Source organism: Lingula anatina, chromosome 8 (genome assembly GCF_051362555.1).
Source record: "Lingula anatina isolate TDL-2025a chromosome 8, LinAna3.0, whole genome shotgun sequence".
Taxonomy (NCBI): Eukaryota; Metazoa; Brachiopoda; class Lingulata; order Lingulida; family Lingulidae; genus Lingula; species Lingula anatina.
In genome coordinates, this window is record NC_141774.1 from 401,372 (window position 1) to 419,930 (window position 18,559).

Consider the following 18,559-nt stretch of genomic DNA (forward strand, 5'->3'; position numbering starts at 1 on the left):
TGTAAAGTATTTTGAAAAAGAAGGTAATGAATGTCTTGAATTCTGAATTTTCTGTAATATTTAACTATATCAACTCTTTGACCTTCACTATGATACACATGGTGTTGAAAAGATTAACGGAGTGTATTCTCTGTCCTGCAGCATATTACAAGGGAGGTGCTGACATGTTCCTGAACACAGGGTGGTCCTCAGCAAAGAACAGGAATAATGAGAGAATTCTTACACAGGAAGCTGACCTGGTGACTGCCCATGGTGGGTGTGAATGTGTTAGATGTGACAGTGAGATGTGAATGTGTTAGATGTGACAGTGAGGTGTAAATGTGTTAGATGTGACAGTGAGATGTGAATGTGTTAGATGTGACAGTGAGGTGTGAATGTGTTAGATGTGACAGTGAGGTGTGAATGTGTTAGATATGATAGTGAGGTGTGAATGTGTTAGATGTGATAGTGAGGTGTAAATGTGTTAGATATGATAGTGAGGTGTGAATGTGTTTGATGTGATAGTGAGGTGTGAATGTGTTAGATGTGATAGTGAGGTGTGAATGTGTTAGATGTGACAGTGAGGTGTGAATGTGTTAGATATGACAGTGAGATGTGTTAGGTGTGACAATGAGATGTTATGCGTGACTGAGGGATGAATGTGAATTGGAAAAAATTTGATGGCAGATTTAAATAGAACTTCAGGGGTCAATTTATTTATTTTATAACATGAAAGTTCACTTTTTGTTGATGATTTTATTTATCTTTATTGTTAAATGTTTTGACATTGGTTTTACTAACTTACTAATACTGATACATTTTTTGTTTTTCTTTCTTACATGATTGCAATGGCAGAATTTGGTAAGTCTGTTTAAAGGTAGTTTACTTTAAACTGATTTAGATTCGTTGTTTTGCTAATGTCCACTGTTCCTAAACTGAAGTTTTTGTTACTTTCTCAGTTAGTAAAGTTAGTATTTTTGAAATAAAGCATACATACTTTGTTGTTGATAATTAGATGAAAATTTGATGGATTTTTGATTTGAAAAATGGTTTTGAATCAATGGATATGCCATCATTTATTTCAAGCAGTAAGCTTTCATGGAACTTGTTTAGTATTTACATTGCTTATACTAACTTGCTTATTCTGACTCTTTGGATCTTAACCATGACCTTGTTTTTTTGTGTCAAGGTCATAATTGGGGCAGTGAACACGACCCAGACTCTGAGGAATGTTCTCCCAACGCCTTTAATGGCGGCAAGCACATCATGTACACGTACTCTGTGTCAGGATATGAGAAAAACAACAAGGTAATATAACACTTAATACATATCATGTACACATACTATTGAACACTATTATTGAACTTGATCCATGTACACAAAAATGTGTTATTTTTTGTTAAGTACTGGAGTAAATTTTGGCAAGGCATAAGTTTCTTATTGATAATTGATATTTCCTTTTTGAGAAGTCTTGATATATGTGTATTCCCCTTATTGCAGATCTTCTCCCCTTGCAGTAAGAGAGCTATGGGGGAGGTGCTGAGAGCCAAGTCTGCTTCTTGTTTTGTAGGTAGGTATATGCAGTAAGAGAACTATTGGGGAGGTGTTGAGAGGCAAGTCTTCCTCCTGTTTTGTAGGTAAGTATATGTAGTAAGACAGCTATGGGGGAGGTGTTAAGAGCCAAGTCTGTCTCTTGTTTTGTAGGTAAGTATATGTAGTAAGAGAGCTATGGGGGAAGTACTGAGGGCCAAGTCTGTCTATTGTTTTGTAGGTAAGTATATGTAGTAAGACAGCTATGGGGGAGGTGCTGAGAGCCAAGTCTGTCTGTTGTTTTGTAGGTAAGTATATGTAGTAAGACAGCTATTGGGGAGGTGCTGAGAGCCAAGTCTGTCTGTTGTTTTGTAGGTAAGTATATGTAGTAAGAGAGCTATGGGGGAGGTGTTAAGAGCCAAGTCTGTCTCTTGTTTTGTAGGTAAGTATATGTAGTAAGAGAGCTATGGGGGAAGTACTGAGGGCCAAGTCTGTCTATTGTTTTGTAGGTAAGTATATGTAGTAAGAGAGCTATGGGGGAGGTACTGAGAGCTAAGTCTGTCTCTTGTTTTGTAGGTAAGTATATGTAGTAAGAGAGCTATGGGGTAGGTACTGAGAGCCAAGTCTGTCTCTTGTTTTGTAGGTAAGTATATGTAGTAAGAGAGCTATGGGGGAGGTGTTGAGAGCTAAGTTTGCCTCTTGTTTTGTAGGTGAGTTTCTGGATGATTGGGTTTTAAATGTTGGAAGTAGCTAAAAAGTACACCCATGAAAGAAATAGATCTTGTTTACCTTATTAACAAAAATTTTTGTCCTGAAAGCTTGGTAGGAGCGTGCAGACATACAACATTAAATACCATTTTTCAATGTTTAAGACCATTTTTAAATGAAGGAAACCATTTAGAACGATTTTATAACAAAAGCATATATAGATTAATATACCATGTTTCACCTGAATTTCTTACTTTTTCCATGTCTGTTTCAGAGCCGTCCCAAAGTTACTGCGGCAACTACATCCGTGAGGAGAATGAAGAGTGTGATGCAGGGTTGGAGGGAAAATCAGGCACGGATCACTGCTGTACGGAATCATGCACTTTGAGACAAGGGGCACAGTGCAGGTACAGGAGGCAAAGTTGACCAGTTGAGATGTACAACATGAACAGTCTAAAAAAGTTTTCTTTTACAAATATATATTTGAAAAACTATAAATTCATTTTTTTTTTGATAAATTTTTTTCACAGGAAAATTAGTGCTTAAGCTATGTTATGTGTAATCCGTGCTTTGTTTTCCAGTCACATCAACCACGCATGCTGTACACATCAGTGTGTGATTGCAGGACCAACGCAGTTGTGTGAGGCTCGCCCAGACGTCAACCTCGCCTGCGAGAAAAATGCCTACTGCAAATATCCTTGTAATACCCATTAATCTTGTCCTTATGTTTCAAACATGTTGATTATGTGGTGAAAGTCTACACATGCCTAGCTGGGGTAGCGCTAGCAATTTGTTTGCTTAGCCAAATCACCATTTTTTGGTCAATTTGTTATCAGAATGGTTATAATTTGACTAAAACAAGTCAAATCAAGCCCGTTTTGTATAACCAATTAAGGCCAGTTTTAGCATTTGGCTTAATTGGCGAGTGTTAGCGCTACCCCAGCCTAGCTATACATGTAGTTAGAAATGAACATTTCTGCAGATAATGCAAATCTCACCTTTCTGAAATTTTATTTCTCTGTTATACTCTACAACATAATACCAGTAAAATATGTGATGAACTGTTCAGGATGAGTTAAATGATTAGTATAGATTTTTTCTAAGATCATAGTTGTTTGCCTACCTTAAAACTGATAGCCAGTTTTCTCAGTGCTGACCGTCCACCACCTCCAACATTATTATTGAAGTAATTATATTATAGTAAGAACAATGAGGTTGTTTGTCTTAACTGCTTTCACTGGTCTAGATAAGGACTGCCCACCACCTCCTAAGAAAGACAATGGGGATCCTTGCTTTGACAGGTACTTGTTCTGTACACTTACTAAATATATATATATACACACATGCACTGAGTATACACATGCATGTGCTCATACACGATACACATACATTGACATGCATGAATGAAAGGGATATGGAGCGATGTTTGAATCAACAACTATCAATATGCCATTGGTTAACTAGTCACCTGATAGTGAGGAAGATTTGAAGAAATTGTACTTGCTAGATTTTGTCTGATGAAATCCTGTAGTGATTTACACAAGAAGAGAACTCCAGATAACATTGAACCTATTTGTGGATGCTTATTTAAATGTACATATAATTAATTCCTATAATTTATGTAAAATTTAAGTGTTGTACTCCTTATTCTAGAGGAAAGTGCAAAAATGGAAGATGTCAGCCATTTTGTGAGACACTTACTCCTTCTCAGATACCCTGTGTTTGTGATAAAGGTAAGCTGATATATGTTGTTATAACATGAATGTGATAAAGGTAAGCCAATATATGTTGTTATAAATATCTAGGTCACTGACCTACATGTTTCTTTTTATAAAATATCCAGGTCACTGTGACCTATATGTTTCTATTTATAAAATATTCAGGTCACTGTGACCTACATATGTTTCTATTTATAGTGGAGGATTCCTGCCTGTGGTGCTGCCAGGCCAACTCCAGTGCAGAGTGTGTGCCATTTGTAAACCAAACCACCAAACTGATGCTGGATCTTCCTGACGGAAAACCCTGTTTGCAGGGATATTGTGTTGGGGTAAGGGTGCATGTAAAGTGAGATTTACTCTTCCCCTGTAGCCCTTTTACTACAGATATTTTCCTACAATTGCATATATATTATCAGCATAAAATGGTAGATTTGACCTCTGACTTCTTACCTGTGGGCAAGCAATTTGGCCTCAGGGCCAGTCATGTGACCCCTGACCTCTAGGTCAGCAATTTGACCTCTGGGCCAGCCATTTGACCCCCTGACCTCTAGGTCAGCAATTTGTTCCTTTGACCTCTGGGCCAGCAATTTGACCTATGACCTCTATGCCAGCAATTTGACCTATGACCTCTGGGCCAGCCATTTGACTCCTGACCTCTAGGTCAGCAATTTGATCTCTGTGCCAGCAATTTGACCTATGACCTCTGTGCCAGCAATTTGACCTATGACCTCTGGGTCAGCAATTTGACCTCTGACCCAGTTCTAGAGTTGGCAAATGAACCAAGGAATATCCATAAAGCTCTGAAATATGTATCTTTTCCTGGACTTCATAAAAATGTTTTTTTAACCTGGAGTCTCATTTCTACTCTCAGCTGACGACTTAAGAAACAAGAATATTTCTGTTTGTAGGGAAGCTGTAAGCTGCAGAGAGAGTCCCTGACACAGAGATTCTGGAGGATCATTGAAGAGTTCTCTGCTGATGCCTTTGGTGAGTTTTTTATATTTACATTATTGTACCACCAGCGTTAGCGCTGGCGGTACACATGGTTTCGGTCCCGTCCGGATCGTTCCGCCGGCTCCGCCGGCTCCGCCAGCTCCGCCGGCTCCGCCGGCTCCGCCGGACGGCTACCGTTACCGCTTCTCCTCCTAGACGGTAAGGGCCCCCGTACCCATCTCATGGATTTAGGTCACCTATAATCTCAACTCGTTCCACGTAAAATTTGGGCTTTGTCGGTATTGGGGTCTGGGTGTGGCACTCATTACAATGCACCCTTGTCTAAAAATGGCAAAATTAAATGCTAATTATCTACCCTACGGAAGGAGTTATGGGAAAAATTTCTATAGACGGCCTTCCAAAAGTCATATGTGTAGATTTCAAATATACCCTTGGATTTGACCTTTGACCTTTACTTCAAGGTCAAATGGGTCAAAATTTTCAAAAAAATGAAATTTTTTACGAAAAAAATTTTTTTTGCCCTGTTATTCAGACACTACACAGACTTAACCAATAATATTATTGGAAAGTGTTACCCTTCAGGTCATCTTTCATCTCCATGAATTTGGGGTCAATCGGTGCATTTTCACGGGAGTAGCGGCCATAAGATACCGAAACTGAAAACTGTCTCTAATTCGGGAACCGTTAATGCTAGAGACCCATTCTTTTTTGCATTTTGTAGAGCATGTAAAGCCCAACACTGGAGGTGGTCTCGGTTTTTTTGTATTCCATACGGTTTTCGAGTTACGCTGTATCAAAAAGTACATATTGGTGGTAAAAGCAAAATGTGCAGTACGGTAATGGATAATAAATTTTGAACTCTGGAAAAATAAAACATAAGGCTTGGCAAAGCAGACAACTTGTGTTCAAAAATGACATTATTTCATCAAATTTGAACTTCTGAAACTTCAGGGCACCTCCTATTTCAAGAATTTTGACCAAAATGACATTTTCTTTATTTTAATTAATTTTTTCTGTACGAAATTTAAGGCACATTATGGTAACTCCAAAATTATAACATTTAGTCCCTTATATCTCCAAAACTGGCAGAGATAGGTCCATAGTTACTATTGAAGTTGAATAGGAAGTCATATACTGGCAATCTTACTGTGATCTTAAAATTGACCTTTGACCTACTTTTCACCATGAAATGAACTTTGCAAATTTTGCTTCCCTTTTATCTCCAAAACTGGCTGAGATAGGTCCATAGTTAGTATTGAACTTGAATAGAAAGTCATATACTGGCAATCTAAATGTGACCTTGAAATTGACCTTTGACCTACTTTTCACCATGAATTGAACTTTGCAAATTTTGCTTCCCTTTTATCTCCAAAACTGGCAGAGATAGGTCCATAGTTACTATTGAACTTGAATAGGAAGTCATATACTGGCAATCTATATGTGACCTTAAAATTGACCTTTGACCTACTTTTCACCATGAACTGAACTTTGCAAATTTTGCCTTCTTTTATCTCCAAAACTGGCTGAGATAGGTCCCTAGTTACTATTGAACTTGAATAGGAAGTCATATACTGGCAATCTATATGTGACCTTAAAATTGACCTTTGACCTACTTTTCACCATGAACTGAACTTTGCAAATTTTGCCTTCTTTTATCTCCAAAACTGGCTGAGATAGGTCCCTAGTTACTATTGAACTTGAATAGGAAGTCATATACTGGCAATCTATATGTGACCTTAAAATTGACCTTTGACCTACTTTTCACCATGAACTGAACTTTGCAAATTTTTCTTCCCTTTTATCTCCAAAACTGGCAGAGGTAGGTCCATAGTTACTAGCGAACTTGAATAGGAAGTCATATACTGGCAATCTAAACGTGACCTTAAAATTGACCTTTGACCTACTTTACACCATGAACTGAATTTTGCAAATTTTGCTTTCCTTTTATCTCCAAAACTGGCTGAGATAGGTCCGTAATTACTATTGAACTTGAATAGGAAGTCATATACTGGCAATCTATATGTGATCTTAAAATTGACCTTTGACCTACTTTTCACCATGAACTGAACTTTGCAAATTTTGCTTCCCTTTTATCTCCAAAACTGGCTGAGATAGGTCCATAGTTAGTATTGAACTTGAATAGAAAGTCATATACTGGCAATCTAAATGTGACCTTAAAATTGACCTTTGACCTACTTTTCACCATGAACTGAACTTTGCAAATTTTGCTTTCCTTTTATCTCCAAAACTGGCTGAGATAGGTCCGTAGTTACTATTGAAATTGAATAGAAAGTCATATACTGGCAATCTAAATGTGACCTTGAAATTGACCTTTGACCTACTTTTCACCATGAATTGAACTTTGCAAATTTTGCTTTCCTTTTACCTCCAAAACTGGCAGAGATAGGTCCATAGTTACTATTGAACTTGAATAGGAAGTCATATACTGGCAATCTAAATGTGACCTTAAAATTGACCTTTGACCTACTTTTCACCATGAACTGAACTTTGCAAATTTTGCTTCCCTTTTATCTCCAAAACTGGCTGAGATAGGTCCATAGTTAGTATTGAACTTGAATAGAAAGTCATATACTGGCAATCTAAATGTGAACTTGAAATTGACCTTTGACCTACTTTTCACCATGAATTGAACTTTGCAAATTTTGCTTTCCTTTTATCTCCAAAACTGGCAGAGATAGGTCCATAGTTACTATTGAACTTGAATAGGAAGTCATATACTGGCAATCTAAATGTGATCTTAAAATTGACCTTTGACCTACTTTTCACCATGAACTGAACTTTGCAAATTTTGCTTCCCTTTTATCTCCAAAACTGGCAGAGATAGGTCCATAGTTAGTATTGAACTTGAATAGGAAGTCATGTACTGGCAATCTTACTGTGACCTTGAAATTGACCTTTGACCTACTTTTCACCATGAACTGAACTTTGCAAATTTTGCCTTCTTTTATCTCCAAAACTGGCTGAGATAGGTCCCTAGTTACTATTGAACTTGAATAGGAAGTCATATACTGGCAATCTATATGTGACCTTAAAATTGACCTTTGACCTTCTTTTCACCATGAACTGAACTTTGCAAATTTTTCTTCCCTTTTATCTCCAAAACTGGCAGTGATAGGTCCATAGTTACTATTGAACTTGAATAGGAAGTCATATACTGGCAATCTAAATGTGACCTTAAAATTGACTTTTGACCTACTTTTCACCATGAACTGAATTTTGCAAATTTTGCTTCCCTTTTATCTCCAAAACTGGCAGAGATAGGTCCATAGTTACTATTGAACTTGAATAGGAAGTCATATACTGGCAATATAAATGTGACATTAAAATTGACCTTTGACCTACTTTTCACCATAAACTGAACTTTGCAAATTTTGGTTCCCTTTTATCTCCAAAACTGGCAAAGATAGGTCCATAGTTACTATTGAACTTGAATAGGAAGTCATATACTGGCAATCTAAATGTGACCTTAAAATTGACCTTTGACCTACTTTTCACCATAAATTGAACTTTGCAAATTTTGCTTCCCTTTTATCTCCAAAACTGGCAGAGATAGGTCCATAGTTACTATTGAACTTGAATAGGAAGTCATATACTGGCAATCTAAACGTGACCTTAAAATTGACCTTTGACCTACTTTTCACCATGAACTGAACTTTGCAAATTTTGCTTCCCTTTTATCTCCAAAACTGGCAGAGATAGGTCCGTAGTTACTATTGAACTTGAATAGGAAGTCATATACTGGCAATCTAAATGTGACCTTAAAATTGACCTTTGACCTACTTTTCACCATAAACTGAACTTTGCAAATTTTGCTTCCCTTTTATCTCCAAAACTGGCAGAGATAGGTCCATAGTTACTATTGAACTTGAATAGGAAGTCATATACTGGCAATCTAAATGTGACCTTAAAATTGACCTTTGACCTACTTTTCACCATGAACTGAACTTTGCAACTTTTGCTTCCCTTTTATCTCCAAAACTGGCAGAGATAGGTCCATAGTTACTATTGAACTTGAATAGGAAGTCATATACTGGCAATCTAAATGTGACCTTAAAATTGACTTTTGACCTACTTTTCACCATGAACTGAATTTTGCAAATTTTGCTTCCCTTTTATCTCCAAAACTGGCAGAGATAGGTCCATAGTTACTATTGAACTTGAATAGGAAGTCCTATACTGGCAATCTAAGTGTGACCTTGAAATTGACCTTTGACCTACTTTTTATCATGAAGTGAACTCTGCTAATTTCTTTCTCTTTTAACTTCAAACTTGACAGAGATAGGTCCATAGTTACTCTTGAACTTGAATAGGAAGTCATATACTGGCAATTTTCTGTGACCTTGAAATTGACCCTTGACCTATCTTACAAAGAACTTAAATTTGATTGTACCATATATATTTTTTGCAATAGTTTAAAAATTCTTGTTGATTGCATTTTTACAGCTTGTCAAGCACAAAACTGGTGGCTGTGTCCCTTATTTTGTGTATGTGGGGGTCTATACGAATGCGCTTGCTCCAGCTGGTGGTACAATATTCGGAGGCGGTATCGCCTCTCTGATCCTCTAGTGTTATTAAGTCTCTTACACAAAGTTGGGTAGTTAAAGCATTAAAGGACTCAAATTAGTTGAAAGTCATAATAACTCTTCGTTTTGGCCAAAAATACGATTTTTTCTGGAAAAAACGGGAATTTTCCCGTACTTACCAATGGTCAACGACCCCATTCCTGCATTCAAAGTTAATCCAGGGTTTTTTCCTAAACGTACAGTTTTTTTGTTAAAATCTCTTAAGGGATTTTAACTGACGGAGCCCTCTCGTATCGAGCGATAGTTTCTGGTGATCTGCTTAAAACCGCGGGAAAAGCAGACAACAACAACACTATATAACAATATTATAAGATTCATAAGATATGTTTGTCTTTTTGCTCAAAATACATTTATATCTACAATGTGTGCAATTCTGGGCTTTTCGTTATCCGACGCACTGTACAAAAACTCCCAACTTACGTCTGAGGGTTTCCCGCCATGATATTTTGGTCTCGAATGGACGCGAGAATCCGCGTGACACCTAAACGTCCTTGGCAACGGATGCACTTATCGACCGCGAAGAAAGGCATGGAAAGCCCAAGTGACAAGCACAGATTTTAGTTTTACTACAATAACAGTCGTTTTAGTGGGAAAATGCAATAGAATATATTTCCAGGCGTTGTTTACAATGTATTTCTTGCGGAATTTTGAATCTCAAAGGAAGAGTTATTATTGCTTTAAAATCAATAAAATAGTGTTTATTTTTTTGGCCGATTTGACACCAGTAATTAGTAAATGTAAAGCTAACTTCTTGCTCCTTAATCTGTTGATTGTCCCCTAAGTTCTTTAGTTATAGTTATAATGTGAAGGTTTCTTGACAATAATTGGTAAATGTAAAGCTTTCTTACTGTTTCATAGTTTGTTTACTGTTTCATCATTTGTTTACTGTTTCACAATTTCTTTACTTTTTATGTACAGACACAGATGTGTCTGTACATATAGCCATCATCTGCGTCTGTCGTCGCCGTCGCCGTCGCCGTCGTCGCCGTGCACTTTTACCGATAACACGATAAGTGGAAAACTGTTTTTTCTTTTGGCTTGAAACTTACAGAACTGATTAATATTCGTAATACGCAGGTCAAGTTCGAAAATCAGCATGATCGGGTCACTTATAGGGAATTTATGCTGTTTTTTCACTTTTTTCAGCATATATGCAGCACCGATAACACGATAAGTGGAAAACCATGTTACCTTTTGGCTTGAAACTTACAGAACTGATTAATATTCGTAATACGCAGGTTAAGTTCGAAAATCAGCATGATCGGGTCACTTATAAGGAATTTATGCTGTTTTTTCACTTTTTTCAGCATATATGCAGCACCGATAACACGATAAGTGGAAAACCATGTTACCTTTTCCCTTGAAACTTACAGAACTGATAAATATTCATAATACGCAGGTCAAGTTCGAAAATCAGCATGATCGGGTCACTTATAGGGAATTTATGCTGTTTTTTTACTTTTTTCAGCATATATGCACCACCGATAACACGATAAGTGGAAAACCATTTTACCTTTTCCCTTGAAACTTACAAAACTGATAAATATTCATAATACGCAGGTCAAGTTCGAAAATCAGCATGATCGGGTCATTTTTAGGGAATTTATGCTGTTTTTTCACTTTTTTCAGCATATATGCAACCCCGATAACACCATAAGTGGAAAACCATTCTACCTTTTGGCTTGAAACTTACAAAACTGATGAATATTCATAATACACAGGTCAAGTTCAAAAATCAGCATGATTGGGTCATTTTTAGGGAATTTATGCGTTTTTTTCACTTTTTTCAGCATATATGCAGCACCGATAACACCATAAGTGGAAAACCAATTTACCTTTTGGCTTGAAACTTGCAGAACTGATAAATATTCATAATACGCAAGTCAAGTTCAAAAATCAGCATGATTCGATTATTGTTAGGGAATTTATGCTGTTTTTTCACTTCTTTCAGCATATATGCAGCACTGATAACACAATAAGTGGAAAACTGTTTTTTCATTTGGCTTGAAACCTACAGAACTAATGAATATTCATAATACGCAGGTCAAGTTTGAAAATCAGCAAGATCGGGCAATTTTTATGGAAGTTATCCTGTTTTTTTTTTTTTTTTTTTTTTTTTTTTTTTTTTTTTTTTTAAATTTTTTCAGCACTTTTATAACACCAATAACATGATAAGTATAAAAATGTTTTTCCTTTTGGAGTGAAATTTACAGAACTGGTGAATATTTATAATACGCAGGTCAAGTTTGAAAATTGGCATGATTGAACTAATTTTACAAAAGTAATGCTGTTTTTTTCCCTTTATTCAGCATACATGCAACACTGATAATGCATTTTAAGGAAAACCAATCAGCCTTTCGTCTTGCAACTCACAGGAGTGATCAATCTGACCAGTATACAGATCAAGTTTGAAAATAAGCTTGATCAGTTAAGTTTTGATGAAGTTATTAGCCTTTTTGTATATAAGTGGTTTTTCTTCAGATTTAATTCTTAAGCATGTTAACAGTCTCATTACGGAACTAATTGGATATGTAAAAGTGTTGTTTTAACATTTTCTGCTTCTTAACAATATTGTTAGTTGATTATATAAAAATGACGGTAAACCTATTATCGTGCATTGTGTAATAAAGTATCAAAAATGGAAAGGAACTCATCATTGCAGTTCGTCAGATTCAATCATTCACTATGTTCAGAATCTCCAAATGGAGCTAATTGGACATTATAAATTGTTCTATTGCTATTTTTCCTATGTCAACAATTTTCCTAGTTGATCATTTAAAAATGACAGTTAATTGATTATGGTTTTATGTAAAAAAGGTGTTGAAAATGGAAAGAAAATCATTTCAGTACAGTTATCTCTTGTTAACATTTTGGCATTTTGAAAGTGTGACCCTAACTTCCATGTCCTTGGAGACCTTTCCATATCACATTTTCTGAATATCCATGATACTTATTTTTTTATAAAAAAATTGATGGTCATTATGTTGTTAAGTATTATGTTATATTGCATGAAAGTTAAAGAAAACCCTATTTTGGACACTGCTGCCAGGATAGCCATTAAGGGAAAACCATGTTACTTATGATAATCAACCTTACTGAAAAGACTGAAGTGCAGCTTGTGTTGGAAAACCATCGTAATTGTTTTCTGTTTTGAAAGCAATGCAGTACAGTGCTATTTGGTGCAATAAATGTATATGGATAGTAGGCAGTTAATTCAGGGTTATAAAATAATTTGCTTAATTGATTTTCAAGTTATTTCAGGGTTATAAAATAATTTGCTTAATTAATTTTCAAGTGGGCATTAAATGAGATTACATAAACACACATTGAGATTTCATTGTAAAGTCCCATCGGTTTAGCTTTCTTAACTGTGTCACATAATTAGGAATCGATGATTATTATGCAGGTAAATGTTATTTAATATGGAAAATAAGTTTACAAAAAAAATTTTGTGTAAGGCTTACATTAATGCTAAAGATGAATAACAGTGCCTTATTATTCTCAAACTCAATAGGGTTATTCATATCATTTTAGTAATTGTACAGCTAGATTAAAAGTTTGAAAAGCAGCTTTATTGGTATTTTTTGTTATGTTTTATTTTACATTTTCTTTTAATTTTTTATGCTGTTTTTTCACTTTTTTCAACATATATGCAACATTAATAACACAATATAAGAAAAATAGCTTAGCCAATTGTCATTATATTCACAGGAGTGGTCAATCTTACAAAAATGCAGGTTGAGTTCGAAAATCAGCGTTATCGGGCCATTATTTTAGAAGTTGTACTGTTTTTTCAAATTTCCTCAGATTCAATTCTTAGGCATGTTAACAGTCTCATTATTGAACTAATAAGATACGTGAAAGTGTTTGTTTGATATTTCCTGCATCTTTACAACATTGTTAGTTGATTATGTAAAATTGATGGTAAACTTGTTATCATGTATTGTAATCAAGTGTCCAAAACGGAAATAAACTCATATCTTTGCAGTTTGTCAGATTCAATCATCCACATCTGCCATGATGACCATGATGGGAAAACCGTGTTACTTAAGATTGTCAAACTTTCAAAAAAGAAACATAGGACTAAAATGCAGCCCGAGTTGGAAAAGCAGTCTGATGGGCTTCTTTTTCTGGAAGTTATACATTTTAGTGAAATATTCATTATCTTTTTGGCATATTCATTGTGGGACTCGGAGCTCCCATGGACATGAAGCCGGATGGTAATCAAATTTTCTACATGTTCATGCTATTTATAGTCAATAATCAAAAATTTTATTCTATAATTTATTATGTAATGTTACATCAAAATTGACAATAATCTTTTTGCACTGCTACTGCAAACATTATGAAAAGAAAACTGTGTTATTTATTATTATATTTAACTTAAGAGTGTGATTTTTAGGATTGGCATGCAGTTCAAATTAGAAAGCCAGGTCAATTGGGTTATCATTTATTATTGAATTTAATGCAATTTTGTGTGAAATTTCATTTTGCTCATTCTGGCACTTTCTAAGTATAAACTTGAACTCTGATGGGCCTGAAGCCTTATGCTTTTACTTTCGTCGGTGTTACCTGTTGTGCAAAATTAAAATTTGATGTTGACTGTGCAGTTAAACATAATGTATTATTGCATCAGAAGTGGTGGTCTCCTATTTTGTGCATATTGTTTTGTGCTCTTCTTAAGTTGTGACTTATGGGCCTGAAAGACCTTTGAGAGGGTCAGTCTATAAATTTCCCTTGGGTATCACTTCGCTAATTTCAGTTATAAAGTAATTTGCCTAATTGATAGGCTACATAAAGCACACTAGTGATTTGAGATTACATAAAGCACACTTGTTGATATTTCCCTGTAAACTCCCATAGGTTAAGCTCTCTGCTAGATTAATAATAAGGAAGCAGTGATAATTATGCAGGTAAATTTTGTTTAATATTGCAAATAAGTTTTTAATATATATATATATATACATCAAACTGAAAGATTAAAAGTTTGAATAGCAGCTTCATTGGAATTATATTTACCTCTGCCAAGGAGGTTATATTTTCACCCCTGTTTGTCATCAACATAACTCAAAAAGTTATGGACCGATTTTGCTGAAATTTTTTTTCACTTTTCAGCATATATGCAACACTGTAAACACAATTCAAGGAAAACCGATAGGCCTGTTGTCATGAAACTCACAGGAGTAATCTATCTTACTAAAACGCAGGTCAAGTTCGAAAATCGGCATGATGGGGCCACTATTTTAGTAGTTATGCTGTTTTTTCATTTTTCAGCATATATGCAACACTGTAAACACAATATAAGAAAAACAGATAGGCCAATTGTCATTAAACTCACAGGAGTGGTCAATCTTACTAAATCGCAGGTTGAGTTCAAAAATCAGCATAATCGGGGCATTATTTTAGAAGTTATGCTGTTTTTTCACATTTCCTCAGATTAAATTCTTAGGCATGTTAACAGTCTTATTGTTTTACTAATAAGATACATAAAAGTGTTTGTTTGACATTTCCTGCATCTTTACAACATTGTAAGTTGATTATGTAAAAATGATGGTAAACTTGTTATCGTGTATTGTGTAATAAAGTGTCAAAAATGGAAATAAACTCATATCATTGCAGTTTGTGAGATTCAATCATTCACTATGTTCAGAATCTCAGAATGGAGGAAATTGGACATTTAACACTATTCTATTGATATTTTTCCCATCTCATCAATTTTCTTAGTTGATCATATAAAAATTGCAGTAAACTGTTTATTTTGTTTTATGTTAAAAAATTGTTAAAAATGAAAAAAAAAAAAAAAACATTTCAGAACAGTGCTGTCTTTGTTTACATTTTGGCATTTTCAAGTTGTGACTTTGAAGTTCCATGGGCCTGAAGACCTTTGCTAGTCACATTTTCTGAATATCCATGATACTAATATTTTATTATTAAAATTGATGGTCATTATGCTGTTAAACATTATGTAATATTGCATCAAAATTAAAAAAAAATTTTTTTGGGCACTGCTCCCATGATGACCATTTAAGAAAAACCATGTCACTTACTGTTCTCAAACTTACAGGAAAGAAACATGGGACTAAAATACAGCTTCAGTAGGCAATGCAGTCTGTTTGGTAATTCTTACTGCCAGTTAAACGGTTTCACATATTGGCATTTTCAAAGTGTGACTTTGAAGTTCCACGGGCTTGTTTATTATTGCATCAAAATTGGCAAAATGACCTCTTTTGCATCCTTTTTTCTGTTATTTTGTCTGTACATTTGACAGCTTTGCTGCCTTGTTCACAATTTGTTTACTGTTTTATCATTTGTTTACTGTTATTATTCAGTGGAGTTCATGAGAGCCAACATAGTGGGCACAATTCTCTTCCTGTCCCTGTTCATCTGGATCCCTGCCAGCTGTGTGGTCTGGAGGATTGTGAGTACAACCAAACCTCTCTCTGTCTCTCTCTCTCACACACACACACACGCGCACTTTCACATAAACTCTCTTTCACACATGCACATGCTCACAGTCTCTCTCTTACACACACAGGCACATGCACAAATGCACTAAGAGACTAAGAAAGCAACTTCTTCATCACGTCATGAATATGCTACAGTCAGTTGTCAGTGGCTCTGTTGATAACTTGGTTTACTGTATGTATATACTATGCACATTTATAGCAATGGAGAGTTTTAGAGCCATGTGATCTCCATTTTCCAGGACAAGAAGCGTGAGGTGGAGGCTGCGGCAGAGGCAGAGTGGTTCAGACCTGAGGTAAGGTTTAACTCTCCTCCCCCTACACACCACAGCTGTGGACAGCAGGCTAACTGGATAAGACAGTATGCACTGGAAGAGGGTTAAAATATAACAGACTCCACTTTTAATCTAGTGTCTAAAAATGTGTTTATAATCTTTCTTTTCTCACTATTTTATGCTATCTACGTTTTAATAGTTTTTAGTTTTTTTTGGTGCACATTTTCTAGTGTTCAGTTTTTGAATTATTTTCTCTGACTTTGACCTTTGTTCAGTTAAACTATTGTTTATCTTCAGGCTGTTGAAGGAGAGAAAACGGTTAGAAAATAGTTTGCATGTGCATGATATTGTTAAAATGAACTATGATTTAATTTTTCTCTAAGAAGTAAAAGTGAAAAAAAACATAGCCACAGAATGATATAATAATGTTTGGAATGCAACATTATGAATTGAATATTTTTTTAGCTGCTTCGAGATTAAAAGAAAATCAGTTTGCTTAAACACCTTGTTATCAAAGCTGGCCTTTAGAATCTTTCCTGAGGTTTATAAAGCTTATGTGAACCTATTTGCCATGTCATGGAATCAGATGAAGATATAATTGCATGTCAAATTTCACCAAACATAGACGACATCTTCAGCTGTCATTTTCAATCCATAGTTTACTTCACTCCCACACCAATTTATTTTTACTCTTCTTCACAGACTTCATTTTTTCCTGCTTTTCTGGCTGTACAATATACTGAAAAGTGTACTGAGACTGATAATGTTCCCTGAATTAGGTTGAAAGTGGCAGCTTTGTGGCAGTTTGCAATGATATTGTATGCTACGCATAGCTTGGAGCAAATGTTAATTATAGCATGAGGATCAATTTTCATTTATCACAAAATTTCGAGTGGCTTAATTACTGTCAATAAAACATTAGAGTCTTGTAAGAGTAAAATACTTCTATGAATGCTGTAAATGATCTTTGTATATAGTACACACTGTGAAATTGAGGAATAACCTATTTTAAGCCTTTGAACTTTGACAGCTTCAGACATCAGATTCTATTCAGACTAATTGTTATTTGTTTTAGTCAAGTATACTTGTTCTGTTTATTTGAGCCAAAAGATAACAGTGATATCATCAACAGTTTCTAATACAAAAGAGAGCATGTTTTCATTGCTGTCAGATAACCTTGGTAACTGTTACTATTCCAGAGTGTGCGATTTGTCCCCGAGTCTCAGGCCAAGAAGATCCGCCCCACACGGCGACCACCAGGGGGCAGTGTGGTGCTTAGTTACCCAGAGATAAAAGACACTGCGGTATAGCGGGGAATGTTTTGTCATATATCACATAGACCATAGAGGATGCTGTAGAAATGAGAATCTTAAGAGGAGACGCTTACACATTCGTTATCTGCAATACAGTCAGGTATAGACAGTCATGTACAGACAGTCATGTACAGATAGTCATATATAGACAGTCATGTATAGACAGTCATGTACAGATAGTCAGGTATAGACAGTCATCTACAGACAGTCATGTACAGACAGTCATGTACAGATAGTCATATATAGACAGTCATGTACAGACAGTCATGTACAGACAGTCATGTATAGACAGTCATATATAGACAGTCAGGTACAGACAGTCAGACCCAAGGAGTTAATTTGGCTTGCCACTATTTCACAACCGACACAATGCTGACATAGTAACAATAGACTTTAGATGAAGTGTTTTATGAAATGGTGTGCAAATGTTCTATAAGAAGCTTCACCCAACCCAGCAGCTCCACCCCACCCACCCCACCCCACCCCACCCCACCCCACAGTTAGCCCCACCCAGCCACCCCACCCCCCTTATCCTACAGCCAGCTCCACCCACCCCCCACAGCCAGCTCCACCCACCCCCTACAGCCAGCTTCAACCACCCCCTACAGCCAGCTCCACCCACCCCCCACAGCCAGCTCCACCCACCCCCTACAGCCAGCTTCAACCACCCCCCACAGCCAGCTGCACCCATCACCTCTTCCTTGGGGCCACCTGCTGAACTCTGGCCCCATGTGTCTCCAGTGCTTTGTTATTGCTGTGATGTATATAAACCACCTGGTTGATAATATAAACCACCTGGTTGATAATATAAACCACCTGGGCCCAGTTTTATAAAGGACGTTTAGCACTAAACAGTGGATAAGCCTAACCAGTGGATAAATTCTCCTAACACCTATTAACTAAAAGATGGTTAAATTGTGTTTCACATACAGTCTTCTGAAGGAAAACAGCCAATTAATTAACTGGCCAGTGTTTAACTGGATTAAATAATTATTTAAAGGTCAGTTAACTAAC

The 18,559-nt window shown here is 36.0% G+C and overlaps 2 protein-coding genes across 6 annotated transcripts in view; both read left to right on the plus strand.

Annotated features, from left to right (window-relative positions):
* LOC106153651 (ADAM 17-like protease) overlaps positions 1–1,287 on the plus strand; it is a 30,709-nt gene extending 29,422 nt beyond the window's left edge. For all 5 annotated transcript variants that reach the window (XM_087019117.1, XM_087019118.1, XM_087019119.1 and 2 more), the window contains 2 exons: positions 142–840; positions 1,169–1,287. In XM_087019117.1, coding sequence (XP_086875243.1) covers positions 142–290 — 149 coding nt within the window. In that variant the 3' untranslated portion in view covers positions 291–840; positions 1,169–1,287. The remainder of the gene's footprint in view (positions 1–141; positions 841–1,168) is intronic.
* A 341-nt stretch (positions 1,288–1,628) lies between these two features.
* LOC147760139 (ADAM 17-like protease) lies at positions 1,629–18,359 on the plus strand. Its single transcript, XM_087019122.1, has 11 exons — positions 1,629–1,951; positions 2,492–2,624; positions 2,799–2,917; positions 3,464–3,518; positions 3,871–3,950; positions 4,134–4,264; positions 4,844–4,922; positions 15,823–15,911; positions 16,200–16,253; positions 16,530–16,550; positions 17,432–18,359. The coding sequence occupies exons 1-11, from the start codon at positions 1,909–1,911 to the stop codon at positions 17,540–17,542; spliced, it is 915 nt and encodes a 304-aa protein (XP_086875248.1). The 5' UTR covers positions 1,629–1,908; the 3' UTR covers positions 17,543–18,359.
* Positions 18,360–18,559: the final 200 nt, after the last annotated feature.